A 24,159-nucleotide genomic window follows, 5' to 3' on the forward strand; every position below is an offset into this window, starting at 1 on the left:
CATGTCACTGTGGTCAAAAATCTTTAAAATGCAAGTAAATGATTATGAAAAACCAGCACTGACAAACATTTCTTCTCAATATTAGAAACTAAGTATTAACAGTAATCACACCACTGCAGTTAAATTGCTTAGGCTAAGTTACTAAATAAAATGGCTCTGAGCACTATGGGACTTAACAGCTATGGTCAGCAGTCCCCTAGAACTTAGAACTATTTAAACCTAACTAACCTAAGGACATCACCCAACTCCCAGTCATCACAAGGCAGAGAAAATCCCTGACCCCACTGGGAATCGAACCCGGGCGTGGGCAGCGAGAACGCTACCGTACGACCACGAGCTGCGGACGCTAAGTTACTGTCCCCAATAATAAAGGCATTCGTAAAACACATGGAAAAAAATATTTGTTTAACTTTCTCAGACAAATGATTTAGAACAGTTTTGTACTTCTACAGACCCAAGATGTACTTTCTACTGTGCCATTTTATCGCTCCCTTCAAATAACGTTTGATAAAAGTTATTATTTTAGAAAGCCAACTGTGCTTTCCAATATTGCATGGACGAAAATATCTGGCTATATTACTAATCAATTTGCTACCACAAAATTCATTTGGTATTCACAGTTAAAAGTTTGTTTCACATACTCTACCAAATTATCACCTTTCAATGTAGCCGAGACCTCACTCAGACTGTGATGCAGATTAATCTGTCACCACAACCAATATTAAGGGAGCAGTAGGGGAGTGATGTTCCAGTATCACACTTTAACCCAACATTCAATACAGTTGCCAAATTTATAAATTTATTGCTGACACAATAACTTTGTTTCAACTGTCATCCCAATTTTAAGACCCATAGTGAAATAATAAGGAAGCAAAAAACTGGGATTACACTAACTGGAAACAGATGAAATGAAACTGTTAAAAGCAAGAAAATAAGGCATGTAAAACTGTGTTCAATAAGTAAATGCCTGATCTCATTATTTACAAACATTAAGACAATTGCTAAATGACAATTGTCAATGCAAAGATGATAAATAAATACTGATTATACAGGACACTATATCTAAAATAATACAACTACCAGACAAATCATTTTGTCAGTAAATCTTTTTCTCGAATCAAGTAGTGCCCCAATTAATTACCCACATTGGAAAACAAATTTACATACAAATAATTTTTAGAACTTCAGCCCTTCATCAAAATCTGAATACCAGTATCTTTCAAACTGGATACTGTGACAACCTGTATGTAAGAAGCTATGTTTATAATCCAGCAATTTACATGCTCGCAATAATTGAAACAATGGTATGCAGAGAGATGGAATATCTCACAACTGATACAACAATGTTTTTGGGTCTAGTGAAGCAGGGGATACGACCCGTCGGCTTTGAACAATGACGTCATTCCTTAGTCATAGATAGTAATGTCTTCACTTAGAGGCATAGATAATAAAGCAGTTCTGTGTTCTAATAAGCGCTATCATTAAAATAATTGAATGTGAATCTAAAAGCAATCGTTTATCTATATTTCACTATTTTACCATATTTCACTTTCTTATTCCACCAATATGCTTCAGTAGCTGATAAGTGTTTTTTGGCTTATTTAAAAAATCCCACAATTTAGAATAAACATTCTATCTCTTGAGATTTTTTTTCTTTAAAAGCCAAAAAACACTTATCAGCTACTGAAGGGAGCTACAACACTAAGAAGAATGGCTTCTCGACTTTTGACAAGATCAATGTTTATCTCTCTCGCATTCCTTTGTTTCTCAACATTCTCCTCAGCTCTTTAATCTTTGTAATACATGCTCTCTGGCAACTTGTGACGTCATTGTTCAAAGCCGACGGGTTGTATCCCCTGCTACACTAGACCCATGTTTTTTCTACAAATGCATTAAACAAAAGTGGCCAATCTTTATACAGCAACAGCTGAATGGAACACAGGAACATTCATCACAAGGGCAACAGATTATAGGATTAAATTACAAATTAAGGATGAAAAATATCTGAGTAACCTTTCTATATTAATATAAGAAATATAATTCAAAGTATCAACTCTTAATATTCATAGCTCTTCCCTTACAATCAAACTAATTGATGAAAAAGTAATCATTCTGATGACTACAGCACCAATGATCCCTGACAAAAAATCCTCTTAGATGAAAACATCCACAGCCGCAAATGGTTACAAAATTACAACCTAAATTCTCAGTATCCTATTAATAATACTCAAATAGTGTGATACGCCCAGTTTAACACTGTATCTAGGTCTCATCCTCAATATTTCCACAGTCTAGTGGGATGCTATCTGTCAATGAAAAAGACCTTAGGCAGTAAGAACAATCTACAGGATCATTGAACAGTAATCACATGCATAAAATTTATAATTACAAATTTTGTTGTGGCCTATTATTCAATTTAGAATGAATATAAATCTTAATATCAACAATTTCAGTGTGCATTGCTCTCTAGAAAACCACATCAATCAACAACGAACTTTCTTGAATTACGAGTTACATTATGTTCGACTCTTCGGTCACACTGGCTAAACTTGACATGAAAGCCAAACACACACAAAAATATTAGTCTACCGCAAGCTACATCTCCCGTAACTATTGCAATCCCTCCACAATTACACAAGCCAGTGAAATCACCAAATACAGCCAAACTGTTCAGCATTTTCACATCCCACCATAAACAAAAGCCACAATACAGGTGTAATCTTCATAATCCCCAATCATTTCCACTTAACTGCAGAAGCTACATAAGAAAATGCTCACTGATGCAACTACCAACTACATACACACCTTCAAAGAATCAAACCACTGCTGAAGTTCCATGGAATCAAATGCAAAATAATCACAATCTAAAATGTTTCGTTCACTGAGCCTCAAGATTATGAATGTCTGCTGCACAACACATTTCCTGCAGTGCTCAATTTCCTCGCCACTAAGACTTGATGTTTCCAATGAGAAGTGTACACATCCTAATTTCTTACCTTCAGTAACTCGTATAAGTAGTATCTGATGTCATAGTCTGTTAATGTCTGATATAACTGTTTGAAGTCCGTGTTATTAACATGTTCAAATATGAGGGCAGGCGTTCTTGAAACTGGATCTTTCACAACAGCTTGTAAGGTGATGATATTCGTTCCACCTCTCAGATTCTCTAAAATCTTTATCTCTCGTTTTATTTTCTTCTTTTTCACTGGCTGAAAAAGTAAACAAACATCAACAAAATGAGCACGCAACTGGCAAGAATATTTTCTAAATTACTATTATACTTCTTGCGTACAGCTAGCAGTAAAGTAATAAAGTTTAGGAAATGGGCAATAGCTAACGTACACAAAATCTATAAACACTAAGAAATGAATGGGAGATACAGGAATAGTGTACTCATGAGTAAAAGACTAACATACTACGTGATTTACAAACTTGGGATTTACGACACTGTTACAAGTTAATGGTGTTCCTCCAATTGGATCAATAACATTTAACCTAATTCATAATTATTACATATAATCCACTTACTTTCAGAATTTTCACGACACACTTTTCACTGTTTGTTACATTGATGGCTTCAAACACTTCACTGTATTTTCCACGGCCAAGCTTCCGTACTAACTGATAGTCATCCTGCTGCCTAAAAAATTAAAAATATCAGGTAATAATGAGCGAAACATACCGGTATCGCGCGCAGTAAACAAAAAACTTACCCCCAATCCACTACATATGATTCATAGTCCCAATACTCTCGTGGTTTATGAGAATTTACATCAGCATACACACGTGCCCGACTAGGGAGAGACATTGTTGGGACCCAATGGATTTGGGCTCTCGAACAGCTTACACCTTTTACAACGCTATCCGCAACATATGAATGCAATAATGTTCCTGCAACATATGCATGTGAATACCAAAGTGAAATAACGTCGAAGATTTGGGGTAAGCCAATTCATTTCATTTAATGTATACAGTGTATATTCTGCGCTACATGATTCCTCTAAACAGAAATTTATTTAAGGTTACGTTAATTTCTTGCAGTGTGTAAACGAAGCGTTAACAACAGAGCTTTCCGCCTCATCTTAACTGAAATGCGCATCTGATCGTCTTCGCTCTTACCTAACCAAAAATTACTCTTATCTGACAGATTCCAGACGCAATCGCTCCGTGATACAACAGTAATTCCTATTTTTCATTTACAGCAGTTATCGAAGTCACTTATTAACATTTTGCAGTAGAACTACTTTGGTCGATAGCCCACAATTAAGAAACAAACCCATTTGTTAACTGAAGCAGCCACTGCCCTCCCATACCATCAAACGCCATTACTTGCGCCGTATCTCGTATTCGGTGGTACCATACAATATCCAGTACACCTTAACTTCCTACCTAAAACATTCCGGATCAAAATCTTGGTGCACTTATTAATGTGGAGACACTACACAGCTCAACAGTTACAAAATAACCCAAGAAAATTATCGTGTGTCCAGAGCACAGTCCCGTATTTAAAGACGAACCGGCTTCTCAAAGAGTAAAATCCAAGATGGCTCCTCACATCCCGCCACGGAAAACTGGGAAACGAGGTTCGGTGCACACATATCCTTACGTCTCGCCCAAGTTCTCTTACTTACAGACTTAACCGGTAGATGTCACTCTAATAGCACCCCCTTGCGACTCTATCCATAAAGATATTCCTCGCTAAAGTCCTTACACAAAATAATTACAAAGATGTCCATAATCAACGATGCTCAAAGTGATAGAGTTCTATTTTGTCTCTTCGCCGATATTTTTACTTCGATAAGCAAAGAGGCGTTTTATAAATTATGTTAGCATTCTAGTACAACTCAGAAATTTGATTGTTTACTCACCAACACAATTGTTGAAGGTAGTTATTATTTACGTTACAAATCAGTTCGCCGGAAACACAAACGTTTGCTACCTGTAATTATGTGTTCATAGTTCTAGGTTTAAGATAAGTTAGGACTCGCGTGTAAACCGAATGAATTCTACAAGTCAGGTCGAAGCAACTCAAAATGTGCTAGTATAAATGCAAAGATTTTCTTCCTAAATTAGTTTGGATTTCCACTCGCATAGCCTTTTGTTTTTGTTAAGTACAGTGATATTGCAAAAGCAAATTGTAAACGGTTCTAAATTTTTATTTACCGCTTCGTTCAGGTTATATAATCTGACTTGAAGGGTTCCGTCCTGATTTTACTCTGATTCTTGACATGACATAAAAATTATGACAAAGTTTTTAGATGGTGGACTTTGTGTTGGCAGCACTGCTAAGGTAAATATACATTTACAGGTGTAAGGGTGTATAACAATGAATTTGGTAATAATGTTTTTGTTTTTATTTGGAGAGGCGATGTTTCTGTATGTCAGTGGTAGTGAATTGAAGCTTGATTATTGTTTTATTGCAGTTAATGCCTCGAAAGGAGAGACTGTTTTGGTGGTGTGTGTATTAAGAAATGGAATTTATTTTATGCGTGGTTGCAAATTCCTTCTGGCTGCGTATGGTCGCAGTAGAGGCTTTTGGAAAATGTTAGAAGATCCTCCCACTTTCTCTGTGGAGCCGGTTTTATTTCCTGATAATGGCAGATTTTTTACTTCATGATCGAGTGAGGGAGCTGTGGATGCAGATTGATCAGTTACACCTCAGTTATCTTCAAACGGATGAAAGCTTGTATAAGTTAGAGCAACGAGAGAAACTCGAAGGTAATATTTAATAAGCCACCCGCCTTAATAAGTTTTTGTATTAATCCAACTGAAATGAGGATATGAGGGTCTGGCTTCTTTAACGATTTAGAAACCCAAAGAAAATTACCCGTTACACGTATTCCGTACAATATCTCACTCGCTGCACGTTTTGTGGTAGGCTGGATAGTAAAAAAACATGTGTAGTCATATGCCAGATCCCATTGTAACGCGCACTAACACCTTACAATTCAGCCCATTGAAAGGGGCAGAAAATATCACTGGTGTGTTAACATCTTCTAACAGAGCACAGAAAAGTGGAACATATTACTAATAAATGTATGTATGCAATAACCTGTTTCCTCTCACCCCTCCCCACAAGAGGGAAGTGTAGATAATGTTTCCTTCTAGCAGTGTGTTGGTGAATATCTCGGTTACTCTCAAATTGAAGAGGATTTCATGAGTTAATAAATGTACTGCAAAGCTGTGGTTTATGTTACAGCTGTTTAAAAAGACACCTGCAAGTGTTATGTTCGTGAACTCCACATACCATTCTAATATTTTATTATGTTCAATGAATAAATTTTGCCTTTGTGAGGAATTATCCCACAATATCATCCCATAGAGTGTCAGTGAATGAAAATATGCGGAATGTATTAACTTGGAGATTTGTGTGTCAACTCCATGGTTTTTCCAATAAGTGTTCATTGATATACATACAAAAGAACTTGGAACTTTTTACCTCTTTATGTAAACTAAATCCTAATAGGTGGGATATATTGGATAGTAAATATCTAGCTGAACAGGTATAAATGGTGTTTTTAGTAGAAAAGCAGTTTTAATCCAAATTGTGATTCACTTAAGTATCCCATTAATACTCAGGTGGGTGACAACGCTTAAGTACATTACCTTCTCAAAAAAATTGGAACATTATGTTAGAAGAGCTGTAGCTGATGACATCTGTGGAGACATCTTTCTTAGGGAGTTATTGGAATGTTGTGTATTTCAATATGTCTGGGGAAAATACCATATTAATAATGTGACTGAGAATATAAATTATAGGACCTTTATTTTTCAGTGTCTCAATAAATATTTTGCAACTTCATACAAACTTTTACTTCTGAAAGTTCATAAAATGTAATACTGTTTGTAGTGTGAAAGTGCTTTGAGATTGTACCTTTCTCTGATGATTCACAAAAACATTTAATACCTCTTCAACAACTCACAAACATAATGGCAGCTTTTAACATGATATTGACACTATACCTAATATGTTACCGCATGTACGTTATAAAAAAATAATATAGATGCAAAATAAATATTGTCAGTATTCCATTCTCATTCTTTTTGAGTACATGTGGTGTTACATGCCACATCATCATGATGTTACAGGATGAAGCCAATATCCAGTGCCAGTAGGTTCATTTGGCCTGTATTTTGTAGAATTCGTTTTTTGTTATGAAGGTACTTCGATACATATAGTGGTCTAATGTTTCCTGAAAGACCTCCTAGTATTGTACTTAATTTATTTTTAGAAATAGCCAAAAGCTTATTAAGAAATTTTTCATTTAGAACTGGCACTAGCCTCATTGTAAACATCAACCTAATCAACATTCTTTTGAGTTTTCCTGTAAAACTTTGTAGGTGTTTTGCTGTTAATCACTCTCATCATTTTCATTGAGTGTTTGTGTGTTGTACATGTAGTTAAGTTATGTAATATTACTTAATTGTCCATAATGATTTGATATTCCATTTACCACAGGATAGGGGTCTATTTGTTTAATTTCTGTTTGTTGTATAAATACATTATCTTTCAGTGCACAGCTACCTTGAGCTACTCAAGTATTGAAATTTATAATATTTAGAAACAAAGTTAAAGGGTACGTCATTGGCTTCTCTTGCAGTTGATCAGAATACTTAGTTTGGTGGCCAGGGGAGTATGGTAAATTGTCCTGGTGGTGGATGCAGTGTGCAACTGAATGTAGAGGTTGACATGGTCCCCAAGAATAGATGCGTATTTGTGTTAGTCCATTGTGCCTTCCAGAATGATGAGATCACCCAGCGATTGCCATAGGAACAGTCCACAGACAGTAATGCTTCCTCCTTCTTCCTGGGCCCTTCCAGCCATTGTTACAGGGTGTTTGCTTTCAGACATTTCACGCTGTACACGCAAATGGCCATCTGCCCAGTGGAGCATAAAACGTGATTCATCAGAAAAGGCCACCTGTTGCCACTCAGTGTACATCTGGTTGTAGTATTGGCATGCAAAGTTGGCGTTAGTGCTTGAACCAGGCACTAGCTGTGGAGTCCTATGGGTAGCAAGATTCTCTTAATGATCAATGAGGAGACACTGTTGATTTTCCCTTAGTTCATCTGAGTGGTCAGTTGCTCAACTGTTGTATGTCTGTTCACCCATACACGTCTCCACAGCCATCATTCACCCCTGTCATCTATGGCCAATGGTACATCACAGGTGCCTCAACACCAGTTTAGGCTGCATCATGTTTCCTTGCGTGGCATACTTTAACCACAGTGCCATGCGAACAGTTTACAAACTTGTCCATTTCACAAATGCTTTCCCCCTTGGCCTGAAAGACAATGGTCATGCCCTTGTAGACATCAGATAAATCACTTGGTTTGCACATTGAGTCAATGGTTACATTGTTTTCCACATCCCCCTGACATGTTTTACATACCATCCACTGCAAATGCTGCCCTGTGCTGTCCGTGAGTGGTTATTGCATGTTGATGTCAAATTGCAGATGTTGGTCACATTAATGTGACTGGACCATTTGGAGTGAAAACAAATATTAACATAGAAAGTTTTATTACAATTTTGACAAAGTTATTTTAGTTATGTGTGGCAAATAAGTAATTAACTATTCCTTATATTGGCACTCAGAAAAAAATCGGCAACAATCGAGATATTTACCATACTGAAACAATTTTATTTTCTTTTTTTATAATATGGTATTAAAAACTGTTTTACTGAAAAATTCTTTTCATGTGTCACTCACATAAAAAATGCACGTCAGATGTGTACCTGTGTATGATCACAAACCCTGGCCTAATTCTACAACCAACAAGAAATTTTATTTTGGTATTGCAGTACACAGTTAACCGCATTTTATGTTTTGTAAAGTGAAACTTTTTCTCTTGTCTCTCAGTGCATTTTTGTAGACTGAGAAAGATCTCTTCACAGTACAATAGGTCAGTGGTGCATAGCTCATCGATGCAATTGCTCGTGGCTCCCAGCACACTCCACCTTTGAACTTCTCCCCACTTTCTTCATATCCGGAATTACTCAGAAGAATATTCCTTAATTTAGTGACACATGCTGTGCCGACTGAACCATGTATTTCCTCCAAGGAAATTTTGAGTAAGCCTAGGAAGCTAATGCGTGCCTGTTTTGATGTTGTACACTTTGCACTTTACTTCACAGACCTCGGAGATGACCTCTGAGACCTCTGTTTACATCTTCATAAGCTTTTATTGCCACCTCTTGTACAAGTGATGGCATTCAACCTTTCAGGCATGCTCCTGATTAATGCAGTAATGTCCTGTTGATGATTCATATCCCATTCTTCCAGGAGAACATTCCATAGATCTGGATAGTGCTGACGGGATGCTCAATAGGATTCAAATCAGGGCCTTGACCAGGCCAACCTGTAGTATGAATCCTTCTTTCATCCAAGAACTCTTGCACAATTCTCACAAGGTGGGAGTGCATTGTCATGCATTAGTGTAAATCATTACCAATAAATGGAGCGAAAGGCACAACATGCTCCAGAAGGATTTCTTCCACATAGTGATGTGCAGTAAAGCTCTCATACTCCACGAAGGCCAGATGTGTCCTTGCTGCTGTATTGATTCCTGCCACACCATCACAGAACCGCCCTGTAAAGGCATCCTGGATGAGAAAGTGCAAGGGGAATACCTTCCCCTGGCCTTCCCCAGACCCTCTCTCCTCTCTAAGATGATCAGAGGCCAAGTCGTGACTCATCGGTGAACAACACTTGATCCCATTGTTGTACCGTCCAGCCAAGATGTTCCCTTGTGAAATGTAGTTGAACTGTTCAGTGCTCTCTGGTGAGTTCCAGACCTGTAGCAGGTCCTCTGGACTGAAGATTCACTTCTTCCTGTCTTCTTCAAATGGTTCTCTCACTAACATTGACCCCTCAAACTTGATGGAGTCGATTTCATGCTTCAGTAGTCGTGGTGTGATAGTTACAGAGAACTTGAAGTTGTGAGAAGCGGTCATCTCTCTCTGATGTTGCTCTTCTCGGACTTCATCTCCTTGCAGTGTCTCCAGTTTTCCTGTACCTTTGTACAGTTGTGGAAATCGTGGAAGGTATAGTCCTCAACACTTCTGCAATGTAATGCCTGCCACAGCCATTTTCCACCAAAGCAACTTGTTTTGCATCTTGTTCAGGGCTTAACAACATGTTTACTCAAGAAAGCTGATTATGACAGTCACAAAAGATCCTGAAAGGAGAAGAATTCAGGGTACAACAGTAAGTGCTACAAGAGTGAAAAAACATTATTTGCTCACATTCAGTGATATGTTTTCTAAGTTGCACAGGAAGCAATTGAGGTTAGTGCAATAAACAATCAACATTTCATTGTTTGCTCACAAAGCAATGCCAGTAACATACCCCATCTCAAAAAATTGGTTGAAGTTCTTCTCTTTGATTAAGTAAATAATTACACAATGATATGCATAATTTATTGGGTGTTGTGTTTTTCGTGCCAGTCAGTATACTTTATTAACAAAAGAAATCATACTGTTAACTCAGGAAAATTATGAGTACTTTTGATTTCCTGTGCCAGACAGTACAGGACATGGGTAAGACAGGTGCAGTGGACCACACTGGGATAGAATTCTTTCAGTGTTGCTTCTGCTGTCACCAACAGCAAAAATTTGTCATCCCTATCTTCTGGCCATAGAATGTGTAGGAATCACTCATTGTGCCAACCACAGTACTGTGATTTGTGAATAAGTGCAGTTTTCTTGGTGCTGAGAAATCCAATTTCCCCACCACAGCATTAGCTATAAATCTGCCACGACTTCCAGTTGTCTTGTTGCCTGAAAGCAAATATAGTGGTATCAATGCCTTTTTGAATATCAGCAATACCCATTTCATACAGCTGTTTCAAATAATTTTTATGCAGTGTCGACTGATGTTGTAAATGCAACCTCTGACACTCTGCAGGAACCCCATAAAAGTAGGATTCTTTAGTATATTCTGTTGCACATTAGCTGCCACTGAACTAGTCATAAAGGAAATTAATGATTGAATCTGTTGTTTGTTCTTCTTCCTAGTGATGCTCATACCATGAGCTGTGAAATCTTTGTGTTGAAAGAAATGTGACTTTTTATCATGGCTTAACTAAAATTGAAACAAAAGAAAATGGCAGTAACTAAAAAAAATAAGAACATGATCATGTAAAATATCAACATCAAATGTAAAATATCAACATCAATTGAATCATAAATGCATGTCAATGAAGTAATTTTAAATTCCGATTCCAAAATCTGAGGGAAAAGACTAGCAGGAAGACTTGTAGATAAAATGAATGATAAAAATAACCTGTGCTTGTGTACTTGTTTTTGAAATGCTTGGCAAAAAATTACTCTGCTATCGGTTGTGAAATTGGAATCTTTCCCAGTCCACTGCTGGAAAAGACCAATTTTTGACGATTTCTGTTTATGGATGACAAAATTACTCTTAAAGTGTAGTACTTGATGCAAGTCAACACATCATGGAACTTTACTTTGTAACTACAAAATTAGACAGACTCATGTGTCACCTATTTGTTCCTTTAATATACTTTTCTCTTGTCGGACAGCATGTAAATAAAGGTTCGCAGGGTTTGTCCCAACACAGTGAGATGTAGAAGTATTCTCATAGTGACAATGCATCATATGCAGTGTTGATTTCAGTGCAGGCATATACACTATGCAACAGAATTAAAGGATCACTTTTTTGAAACCTGATAATTGTCTCCCATTGTGGTGCATAAGTTTGAAATTTGGCCCAAAAAGTCTACAATCTTCCTCTGTAGATGCAAAAGCAGGTGCCCTGTGTCGTCACCATCAAGATCGAAGTTGCTTCAGACTGCAAGGTGTCAACACATGTGAAAAAAAGGCCAGAGCTCAGAACTTATACGGCATGTAAAGTGCATTAAAGATGTCTCATTAGTACCAAATTTCACCACAATTCTTCCCAACACCAGCATGGACATGTCACAAGAAGGGAAGGTTGTCACATCCCTTCGCAACCACATTCTACCCCTTCATATGACAGCTCTGATGTAGGTCAGAACCCCAAAACCCATCTTTGAAGTCGTGCAGTTTTCTTACGAGTGGCCAAGGTAAACATTTCAGGCAGACTGCCACTCAGAATTGATACAAAAAGGCCTCAGGGGATGGCATAAAGAATGTCAATGAAACGACTCCTTTGTTTGGGATATTGATTCCCACATATTTCATAACTGAAAACGACAGTTCTCAGTGCAATGAGCAACAGGAAGATGTTCTTTACAATCTTTGATACTGCTGGCATCTCCCTTGGTGCACCAACCTTTCTCCAAAAACATCATGGGCTACCAACCACATAGAACATGATCTCACCCGTTGGAGTGCAGTGCGATCACAATTTTTGCTCTGGTATACACGGTGGACCACTAGGAACTGTTCAAAACCATTCAACAAAATTTGAACGTGATCTGAAACAGCTGACGGTTCTTATGCCTCTCAATTGCTCCCTGTTTCACATCCTCATGTCTCATGATCACAACAGAGGGGTGTAACGTTGTCACATGTGTGAGTTAAATGGCCTCTAAGACACTCCCCCACTCAGTTTGGCAATAACCTTGGTGGTACCCATCTCCATTTATTGAGAATTTTAAACATGTGCCTCTACAGAGGAAACCTTCAAAGCAGTGCAAGGTGTTTTCAGGTAGGCAACCACTTGATACACCTTGGGTGCCAGTATTTACGGGTGTGGTTGGTTATCTGCAGAATTGCTCACCAGTCCTGATGTGGCATAGGATGGATAAAGGTCACCAGAAAGAGAGGAAGGATCAGCCGATTGAGGTCAGTGAGGATACTTTTTAATCCAGATAATTTCAGCAGCAGCTTCATGAGGTGAAACAGTCTCAACTTCTGTTGTGGATATTGCGGCTTTAGTCTGTTTATCAACTAACCAGCTATTAGGTATACCAGAAAAAAACACAGAGCATCCTAGATGTTGATCGTCCAGTACCAAGACTACCACTATGATCAGCATCTATATAGCACTTCAGAATCCCTGTGTTGATGTTGCATTCATACAGAATACTGTCAGGTTAAAAAAATTAATAAATAAAAGATAAAGTTGATGAAATGGCCACTGCATTCTCGATTTTGTTTTCTTACAGTTTTCTGCATGAGCTAAATCAGGAATAAGTGGAAAAGTGCAAAAATATAACTAAATCGGCAGGACAAGTAAACAAAAGGGCAAATCAGTTATCATTTTCCAGCACCAGTTTTCCAGAAATGGCGTAAAAGTGCTCACCATCTCCTTCTGTCTTCCATAGATTACTGTTCCTGGACATCATATCTCTGGAATCCTCTCTCCTCCATGTTTATTATCATCATCATCATCCCCCCCCCCCCCCCCACTGTGTGCTGTCACCCTTTCTCGTAATGTGCCCATACCACTGCAGTTTGAATTTCTTTATTACATTTGTCTACATCTATTGTTGGCAAAGGCCTTAATGGTCGAAAGCTTTATTTATTTGTGACAGTCTTTTTATTGTTCCTATCTGTGACTCATCATCTCCACTACACGGTGAGTAGCAACTTTCCTTTTCATAATATTGTTACATTCCATCCTGGATTTTCCATTGTTTGATTACACCAATAATAGGAACTTTGGTGCGGACTACATTCCTTTCCTTTCTAGAGTTTGGTTCATAGTTTTTATGAATCTCATTCTTTCACTGAATTCTGCTGTAGTTTTTTTTTTTTTACCCCCCCCCCCCCAAATAGGGTATATGCGTCTATACCATTAGTGAGAATTGGCACAAAATATGTGTGGTGCATGGTTGGTTTTTGCTTTCTGTTGTCCAACACAAGGTTTCTGTCTTGATTATAAAAACTTGATGCTCTCTGTGTCCTGCTGAGTATTTCCTGGTTAAGAGTGGTGTCTTTGGAAAATGTGCTTTGGAGGTATTTGGAATGGGGAACTGACTCTAATTTTCTCCCTTTGTAGTTGTTCCTTTCCTGTTTATGACCATTTCTACAGTCTTGGTGTTGCTTAACTTCAGTCCAAAATTTTTAAAGATGCTGTTCCATTGTGTTAGCTTTTTCTGCATGTCAGCTGCTGTTCCTCCCCTCAGTGGAACATCATAGGTGGATGTTGGATTCATTATCCATTTCCTTGGTGGATTTTATAATCTTGTCCATTACTACACTAGTGTGCAAAACTGAAGAACAAAGTAACTTTTGCATGATATGTCACTGCCAAGTAAGTTAGCTCAATGAACCTTGGACCACACACAGGCAGAACTGCTTCAGTATAGTGCAGAAGGTAACTGAAAGAAATCTGTAATGAGACAAACAGAAAATGTGGTTTTATTCAAAGACAATAATTACACTGAAGTTAAGGCACTTCATGGTGGTTCCCTGGACATTATAAATGGTGGCAAATAGTTCTTAATAGAGTGTGTGATGATGACATATAGCAATGCATGTTGTAAGTGTGCTTCAGGGGTCACCACAAGGTTGGTAAGAAATCCTTGTGGTAGGGCATTCCATTCCTCCACCAGCGTAGTTGACAATTGCTGGACCCCCAAACGATGATGTTCGACGATGTTTCCAGATGTATTTTGTGTTCCCAGCTCTCTCCATATGAGGATATGCCTAGCATCATTGAATATGATTGTTTTGGTGGTCCAGGTGTTATGGTGTGGAGAGACATAATGTTGCATCTGTGTACTGACTTCAAAATCTTTGAACACAGTACATTCCAATCGACATTATTTTGACACTTTACTCCTTCCTCATGAGTGTCTTGTTGGCGGTGAATTCAATTTTATGGATGACAGTGTGCAACCACATCAAACAGCACAGATGGCGGAGCTCTTGGAACAAGAGTATATGTGACAAATGGACTGACCAGTCAGTTCCCCCCAGTTAAATCCCATTGAGCTGTGAGATGTGTTGTAGAGATGTATAGCAGCATGTCCGCATTCACCAATGACTGCCAGCAACCTCACTGGTCCAGGAATGGAACACCCTTCCACAAGATCCTTACAAATATTGTGGCCAGCATGGGAGCATGTTGCAGAACATGCATTGCCGTCCATGGTGATCACACATCCTATTGAGCACCATAGTCTGCCATTTGTAGAGTCCAGGGGACAATCATGAATCACAGTGACTTCAGTGGTTTCATCAAGCTATGTCGCTTGGCAGTGACACATCATGTGAAAGTTACTTTCGTACTTAAAAGTTTTGCACACTATTGTATTGTCAACAAGAGCAGTGATAGGGCAATTCCTTATCGGACACCTTTCTTTGTCTCAAACCATTTCAGTCATCCATTGCCTATCTGGACACAACTGTAGCAAATCTGGTGTAACTTATGTACTATTAAGTATTTTGGCACCATGAGATCTTCCAAGCATTCCCAGATCTTGTTTCGAGAAACATTATCATAGGCTTTGCCAATGTCCTAAAATGCAGCCACAGTTTTCTTTCCATACTCTCAGGACTTAACTCTCAACAATTGTAGTTGAAACTAGATTCACTTCTTTTTTTTAAAAAAAAAATTATAATCCAAAAAGCACAAAAGTGCCTAAACCAAAAATTTTTGTAGTTGTTCAAGAATTTGCTACCAATAGGGTTATTGGCCAAGTTACATATTTATACTTAGCATCGACTATGATCTGACCCTGCGATGGGATTGACTGTTCACTCTTTGCTGAGGATACTGCAGCTTGGGGAACTCAAAGCACCGGTATGTGCCCATGTTAATAAGAGACACAGCTGTTCTGTGTCCAACTAGAATTCTGCCACTGCTCCGTTAATTTCCAGCTGCAGCATGTGCTTCTACTGCTGCTGCTGCTACTGGCATCGGCAAGATAGCATGCAGTGCACTGGCAGATGGTTTTGTAGTTGTTGTTGTTGTTGCTTGCTAGCTGAGGTAGACATTTGCTAAATGCCCCCATTTGTTTCATGCAAAACAGGTGACATCACAGAGTGGACAGTGGCATTGTCAATGCCTTAGCCTGCAGTCTGGGCATGATTTGATTGCACTAACTTTCCTGTGATTCTTTGATTACTCTGGGGCTTGCTTTGGGACATGTCGACAACAAATGAAGTGCTGTACCAACGATAAGGACTGTGAACCGTTATGTGCATCTGTTACTACTGAACAAAGCTTCACCAGAAAATTGGTTGTTCGGTAAATTGGATGATTGCAATGATTCGTTGTCATCAGTTTAGTGGGAAACAGTGACTTCTACTACCAAGAAAGTCAACACCAGAAGTACTGTGAGCTGTAGCTCGCACTGATGCTGTTACTTAGTGGACTTTGGCAATTCTTAGCACCTCAGTCAGAATTGGATCAGACAACTCTAAAGAGTTGCAGCTTCTCGGGTTTGGTGGCCATAATAGTCAGTCAGCAAACCATAAACATCAACAAAACTCAAATTATAGAGGTCCGATAGTGGGTGTAGTTTTTGCACTATTTTGTGCAGTTTACTACTAGATAGCAGTAATAGTGCACTGCAATGTTTAGGGTTAATTATTCGACTTGCCTTACAGTGAGGAACGAAACAGTGTAAATAGACCATCTCTTATTTACCACATGGAGACAAGAGAATGATGGATGAGTAGGTGATTATGCTGCAGTTGTAGACTGTTGTTGATTTTTCAGTAGCTGTAACACCAATTTCTGATTTTGCTGGTGGTATTCCCATTGATGTTGCTACTGCAATGACTGCTGCCACAACTTTAGAAACTCAGGGTTCATGGCTCACACTGAATAGTTGCACAATGGGCAAGTTCTTGTCTCCACTTCTCCGGCCTACTCTTGAGTAGTTAGAACATAATTTACATCACTCACACTACTGGTGATGCAGAGATCGATGGAACAAACAGGTGCTTCCTGTGGTCAATGACAGCTGAGTTTATGAAGTGATGACGAGCCCAGAGCCAAGTCCAGAGTGTAACAACAGTCATTAGAAGCATACACAAACAGCCAGGGGAGCAATCTGAATGAAAAACATAGGCAAGGTCAATCACTCCATTACATTGGTGTGTATTGAATGCTTCAGAAAATAGTCAGAACTACCTGACTACTGTGGACTGTGGTATTTACAGGTACTCTTACATCAGTGGACAGTCCAATGTGAGATGCCCCTAGCTGTGGCAGCAACCTCCGTGGCAACTCTCGATGCAAAGCCTGAGTATTTCTGAGCTTTCTTCCGTCAGTACTCTGGCTGGGTGGCAAATCTGAATCACTGTCAAATACTAAAAGTACTGTTATAAAAATTTGCAGCTACAAATATTAAAAATTACTCACATGTATCACCAAACCAGTTGATTGAAATATGTCAAGAACTTAACTACAAAAATTTTTGGGCAGGTTGGTAATTAAAGATAAAAATACACTGCCTGACAATTAAAGTGAAGCATCCAGAAATGGAGAGGCAATAAAATGACACCTCAGGGGTTGAGAGGGTGTGTGGTGTTATTGCAGTGGTTACAAAATCAGGTCAACTTTACAAAGAACTAGGCAGTATGAGCCCTCTTATCAGTATGACACTGCATCCCTTCTGGCCTCAATGCATAAACTGATTTGATTGGGAAGGGCATCATAAAGCCATTGTATCCTCTCCTGAGGTAAGCCCACAACTGTTGTTACTGGTCACTGATATCCCATATACTGTCAGTCAGACGGAATTGACGTACATGCTGGACCCACAACTCTCAGTCAGACGGATTTGACGTACATGCTGGTCCCACACATGTTCTTATTGGGGACAGGACTTGGGAATCATACTGGCCACTGGATTTCCTCAACATAATGCATACAGTTCATGAGGCACATGCCATGTATGCATGAGCATTGTCTTGTTGAAAATTGGCAAAATGATACTGTCATATTTGAGATAACACATGCAGACACAGGACGTCCATGACATACCATTGTGCTGTCAGAGTTCTCTCAACCACTACCAGCTGTGACCTGAAGTAAGACCTAATGGATCCTCACACCATAATGCCAGGAGTAACACTGTTATGCCTCTCCAAAACATTGGAAGAAAAGCACTTCTCCCGAGATCACTGCACTCACCGGTCATCCGGGGTGGTGCAAAACCATGATTCATCATTGAACACAATGTGGTGGTATTCATGAGCAGTCCGTTCTTTCCGGTCATTGTACCATTCCAAATGCAGCCATTTGTGTTGTAGTGCTAATGGCAGCATATACATGGGACATTAATTTCACAGTCCGGTTGCTGCTAGTTTCCATCCAGAGTTGCAGAATGATGCAGAGAGTCAATTACTTGTTTTCAGATGGCAGACAGGGAAGTGAGGGGGTAACAATTTGCTTGGTGCACCATACCTGCGATATTCCCTTTTGGTGATCAAATGTTGTTGAGGGGAACCTTGACAGTGAGTTTTCCTGCCCTCACATTCCCATTCAGTCCAACATCGGACCACTGTCACAGCTCAATGCCATACAAATCTGGGTATTGCACAATTCGACCGGCCAGCCAAGTGGAGACCCACGATGAGGCTCCTTTAAATTCTGTCAGGTGCCAGGAATGCTGTCTCACATATGTAAGTGGCATCTCCACGCCATTCACAGTGATCACTCAATGTCTGATGCATATCATACCTTTTCTGTACGCTCCCAGTCCTGGTAACAACACTAAACATGAACAACATGCATGCACCTTGCTGGCCATTTTTCCTCTCACAGAGATTTCCAATTCTGTTCATTTACATAACTGCCAACATTGTGTTTCTGTGTACAAAATTAAATTGACAATGTAAATAGTTGCCCCAGTGGAAACTGCATAAATTTAATTTTGTATTGTTCCCATTTAGCCACACTTCTCCGATTGTATTCATTGTAACTTCTTACAATTAACAATAATAGAAATTTTATCTAACAGAAGCTGTGCTCTAATGAGGATTATATTCTTGTTGTTACTTATTATCTGACAGAATTGTGTAGTAGCCTTTGTATGTGGTACAGTTGATGTAGACCCCTTTGGTAATTGTTCCAAATGTGATGTTGAGTGATGTATATTTTTGTACACTATTGAAAACTGTACAGTTTCATTTGAATATGAACTGCCTATGTTTGTTTTATGTATACACAACTCATCACTGTTGCAGTGTTTTGATCTATCAGTGAGGATATCCCATTTACCTTCAATGTTTGTCTTGAGACTCCTAATGTGTCACAAACAACACTTTTTATGTAGGTTTCACAAACAACACTTTTTTATTTAGCTTTACATTTCAAGAATCTGTAAAATATTTTATATCTGCCTATAAATAAATCATGATTATTTTACTCATGACATGCCAGACTAATATTAAGGTGTAAAAGGAGATTTAGTAAATAAATGGTATGTACCAATTTCCCATTTCAGGCTACATACGAGAGTACTTGTGTCTGGTTCCACATGACCAAAAATTCTGCTTCCGAGAAACAGCAGATGTGCTTCATAGAAGTGCCATCACAAAAGAGGACTTTAGTGGCTATAGAGCAGCATCAGCATGGAATGCAATTGGTTTATATGCCGCTAATCTACTTTCACAACCATGGAGGAAAGAGTATCGTGAGATGAAGGTTTTTGTACAACTTTTTTTCTCTTTCATAGAACAAGTTTTATTTGTTCTGAAATGAAGTTTTGAAATACAATAATACTTCTTGTAAAGCAACTGTCCACTAAACTGTTAAGAGCAATAGTTGAAAAACAGTAATAGTTTGACATTAGAAGTGATATGTTGGAATGCAGATATAGTACACAATTTTCTTTCTTAGTCATTGTTAATAAGTAGCTGATATAACAATATTGTGAAAAGGATAGTTGTTACTCACCATATACTGGGTGGTTACAATTAAACTTTCCTTATTTAACATTTTATAACATGGAAACTAATTACCGTATGAGTACCAGACTTGGTAGCATTAATGTCCAGAGTATGGGGTGCATGATTTCTGTGTGTTACAGCGCCACAGCCCATTTCCAACTATGGCCACCAGGTGCTGTGATCAGTTATTGTGATCCGTAGTCTCACATCTGACTAGTTGCAGTGCACATGTTGTTGCGTCAACGTGAGCTTCGACAAAAGGAACAGGGCGTTATTGGTGGAGCTCTATTATCAAAACAGGAGTAATGCCGCAGCTGCACTTTGAGAATATCACTGGCTGAAATGGTTATGGAAAGACCCTCTTTCTCCTCCTGCTGTTCGGAGCTTGATGAAGAAGTTTGAATCAACTGGAGAACTGGGTGTTGCTCCGGGAAGAGGCTGACGACCAGTTGCACCACAAGTGGTTGATGAAATTGCTGTTGCTATGGCAGACAACGCTGTGTGCAATTCTACATCTACATGATTACTCTACTATTCACAGTAAAGTGCCTGGCAGAGAGTTCAATGAACCACCTTCAAGCTGTCTCTCTACCGTTCCACTCTCGAATGGCAGGTGGGAAAAACGAGCACTTAAATTTTTCTGTTCAAGCCCTGATTTCTCTTATTTTATCATGATGATCATTTCTCCCTATGTAGGTGGGTGCCAACAGAATGTTTTCGCAATTGGAGGATAAAACTGGTGATTGAAATTTCATGAGAAGATCCCGTCACAACGAAAAAACTCCTTTGTTTTAATAATTGCCACTCCAATTTATGTCTAATGTCTGTGACAGTATCTCCCCTATTTCGTCATAATACAAAACGAGCTGCCCTTCTTTGTACTTTTTCGATGTCATCCGTCAGTCACACCTGATGCGGATCCCACACCGCACAGCAATACTCCAGAATAGGGCGGACAAGCGTGGTGTAAGCAGTCTCTTTAGTAGACCTGTTGCACCTTCTAAGTGTTCTGCCAATGAATCACAGTCTTTGGTTTTCTCTATCCACAATATTATCTATGTGATCGTTCCAATTTAGGTTAGGCCTATTTGTAATTGTAATCCCTAAGTTTTTAGTTGAATTTACAGCCTTCATATTTGTGTGACTTATCGCGTAATCGAAATTTAGCTGATTTCTTTTAGTGCTCATGTGAATAACTTCACACTTTTCCTTATTCAGGGTCAATTGCCACTTTCCTGGTCGTCAGGCAGTGCACGTGCTGTGTCACGACAGTTGAACATCCCATGGGTCAACTGTAGGGGGGGGGGGGAGGGGGGGGTGCTTCAAACTATTCTCAGGCGGTGTATCCGTGCAAGATCCATATCATACAACAGTTTGCACCACAGGACACACAATTATGTGTTGACTTCGCTCTCCACTTTCTTGCAAGGATTGAAGTTGACAAGGGCTGGCTCTGGACCATCCTGTGGACAGACGAAGGTCATTTTTCACTGACAGGTGAGGTTAACACACAGAATTGCTGAGTGTGGGGATCTTCACCTCCAGTCACTGTGCGTGATGTTCCTCTGTATGGCGAACGTGTCACCGTATGGTGTGGCTTCACAGCTACGTTCATCATTGGGCCATTCTGTTTCGAACAGATTGGCACTCAAGGACCAAAGACATGCAGCGTGACTGGCCAGCATTACTGCGATATGCTTCACCCACCCTACAGAAGAGAGATGCATTGAACTCAACAGTTTTCATGCAAGATGGGATCCCACCACACATTGCTCATGAAGTTCATCTGCTTCTCCAAAACACATTTGGAAATGATGGAATTATAATCCGATTGTTTTAAAATGCTTTGCCAGCATGATCACCTGATATCACTCCCTGTGGTTTGTGGTTGTGGGGCTATCTTATGAAGGACAGGTTTACCAGGGGAACATTCACTCATGTGCTGATCTGAAGTGCAGCGTGTCAAGAGAGGTAGCCAGCACTCCCTGTGGTTTGTGGTAGTGGGGCTATCTTATTAAGGACAGGTTTACCAGGGGAACATTCACTCATGTGCTGATCTGAAGTGCAGCATGTCAAGAGAGGTAGCCAGCATACCTATGGACATGCTTCATTCTGCTGTGCAGAATGCAACCCTGCGCTTTCAGACTCCTCTGGACACTGATGGTGCCATATTGAGCCCCTTTGTATATGATGTACCGTATGTATTATGTATGGTATGATGTACCATAGCAACACATTAAAAGTGTTCGAATTGAATTCATTGTGCATTATTTCTCTTCCCTATGGGCTTGACATTATTGTAACCAAGTTTGGTCCTTGCACGGTAATTAGTTTCCATGTTATAAAATGTTGTCTGTGAAGCAGTCATTGAAATGAAAAACATCGTGTTGGGTGGTGTGTTCAGCAGCTGGGTGGCCCAACTGTTTCTTGGCCACAGTTTGTCGGTGGCTATTCATGCGAACAGTCATCTTTTTGGTTGTTGGTTGTCTACCCATATAGAATGCAGCACAGTGGTTGGATGCTTCCCACCAACATCAGCTTTTCTGAATCGCAGGTGGAAACTGTCCGTGCAATATAACCTACATTCCCATAACCTTCCACATCTACATTTACATCTACATTTATACTCCGCAAGCCACCCAACGGTGTGTGGCGGAAGGCACTTTACGTGCCACTGTCATTACCTCCCTTTCCTGTTCCAGTCGCGTATGGTTCGCGGGAAGAACGACCGTCTGAAAGCCTCCGTGCGCGCTCTAATCTCTCTAATTTTACATTCGTGATCTCCTCGGGAGGTATAAGTAGGGGGAAGCAATATATTCGATACCTCATCCAGAAACGCACCCTCTCAAAACCTGGCGAGCAAGCTACACCGCGATGCAGAGCGCCTCTCTTGCAGAGTCTGCCACTTGAGTTTATTAAACATCTCCGTAACGCTATCACGGTTACCAAATAACCCTGTGACGAAACGCGCCGCTCTTCTTTGGATCTTCTCTACCTCCTCCGTTAACCCGATCTGGTACGGATCCCACACCGATGAGCAATACTCAAGTATAGGTCGAACGAGTGTTTTGTAAGCTGCCACCTTTGTTGATGGACTACATTTTCTAAGCACTCTCCCAATGAATCTCAACCTGGTACCCGCCTTACCAACAATTAATTTTATATGATCATTCCACTTCAAATCGTTCCGCACCCATGCTCCCAGATATTTTATAGAAGTAACTGCTACTAGTGTTTGTTCCGCTATCATATAATCATATAATAAAGGATCCATCTTTCTGTGTATTCGCAATACATTACATTTGTCTATGTTAAGGGACAGTTGCCACTCCCTGCACCAAGTGCCTATCCGCTGCAGATCTTCCTGAATTTTGCTACAACTTCTCTGTATACTACAGCATCATCCGCGAAAAGCCGCATGGAACTTCCGACACTATCTACTAGGTCATTTATATATATTGTGAAAAGCAATGGTCCCATAACACCCCCCTGTGGCACGCCAGAGGTTACTTTAACATCTGTAGACGTCTCTCCATTGATAACAACATGCTGTGTTCTGTTTGCTAAAAACAATCCAGCCACACAGCTGGTCTGATATTCCGTAGGCTCTTACTTTGTTTATCAGGTGACAGTGCGGAACTGTATCGAACGCCTTCTGGAAGTCAAGAAAAATAGCATCTACCTGGGAGTCTGTATCTAATATTTTCTGGGTCTCATGAACAAATAAAGCGAGTTGGGTCTCACACGATCGCTGTTTCCGGAATCCATGTTGATTCCTACATAGTAGATTCTGGGTTTCCAAAAACGACATGATACTCGAGCAAAAAACATGTTCTAAAATTCTACAACAGATCGACGTCAGAGATATAGGTCTATAGTTTTGCGCATCTGCTCGACGACCCTTCTTGAAGACTGGGACTACCTGTGCTCTTTTCCAATCATTTGGAACCCTCCGTTCCTCTAGAGACTTGCGGTACACGGCTGTTAAAAGGGGGGCAAGTTCTTTCGCGTACTCTGTGTAGAATCGAATTGGTATCCCTTCCTGGCCCCAACCATCGTTAGTCATGGTCTTTAATCATCTAGACCCTTTCGTGTTCCCATTCCAGCACGACAGAGCCCTCTGTTCCATCAACGCACCCACAGCCTTTTTACATCTCTCTTTCCCGATACCACTCCCCCTGCCCTCCATATAACCTCCCGACGGCGCTTAGCACCCCTAGTCTCTCTCCACCTCATTACTGTATGCTCCCACAAGTAGCACTTTACCATCCCCCACCCCTAACCGCTATCCCTTCCCCTCCCTGCCCCAGCATCCTCCGCCCCCACCACCTGTTGCCTCTCCCATCATGTGC

At 39.8% G+C, this 24,159-nt stretch overlaps 2 protein-coding genes across 7 annotated transcripts in view; one reads left to right on the forward strand and one right to left on the reverse strand.

The window, feature by feature from the left end:
- LOC126262396 (casein kinase II subunit alpha) overlaps positions 1-4,632 on the reverse strand; it is a 72,550-nt gene extending 67,918 nt beyond the window's left edge. The window contains exons 1-4 of one of the 4 annotated variants that reach the window (XM_049959009.1): positions 4,518-4,632; positions 3,714-3,891; positions 3,529-3,640; positions 2,997-3,209 (exon numbers count right to left, since the gene is read on the reverse strand). In XM_049959009.1, coding sequence (XP_049814966.1) covers positions 2,997-3,209; positions 3,529-3,640; positions 3,714-3,808 — 420 coding nt within the window. In that variant the 5' untranslated portion in view covers positions 3,809-3,891; positions 4,518-4,632. The other 3 variants (XM_049959007.1, XM_049959010.1, XM_049959008.1) reach the window with 3 other exon arrangements.
- A 637-nt stretch (positions 4,633-5,269) lies between these two features.
- The window catches only part of LOC126262581 (protein tamozhennic), a 62,750-nt gene continuing 43,860 nt past the window's right edge, over positions 5,270-24,159 (forward strand). The window contains exons 1-3 of one of the 3 annotated variants that reach the window (XM_049959318.1): positions 5,270-5,290; positions 5,424-5,718; positions 19,363-19,562. In XM_049959318.1, coding sequence (XP_049815275.1) covers positions 5,595-5,718; positions 19,363-19,562 — 324 coding nt within the window. In that variant the 5' untranslated portion in view covers positions 5,270-5,290; positions 5,424-5,594. Of the gene's footprint in view, positions 5,336-5,423; positions 5,719-19,362; positions 19,563-20,283; positions 20,421-24,159 lie in introns of those variants that run through there. The other 2 variants (XM_049959317.1, XM_049959319.1) reach the window with 2 other exon arrangements.

This window comes from Schistocerca nitens, chromosome 6 (genome assembly GCF_023898315.1).
Source record: "Schistocerca nitens isolate TAMUIC-IGC-003100 chromosome 6, iqSchNite1.1, whole genome shotgun sequence".
Taxonomy (NCBI): Eukaryota; Metazoa; Arthropoda; class Insecta; order Orthoptera; family Acrididae; genus Schistocerca; species Schistocerca nitens.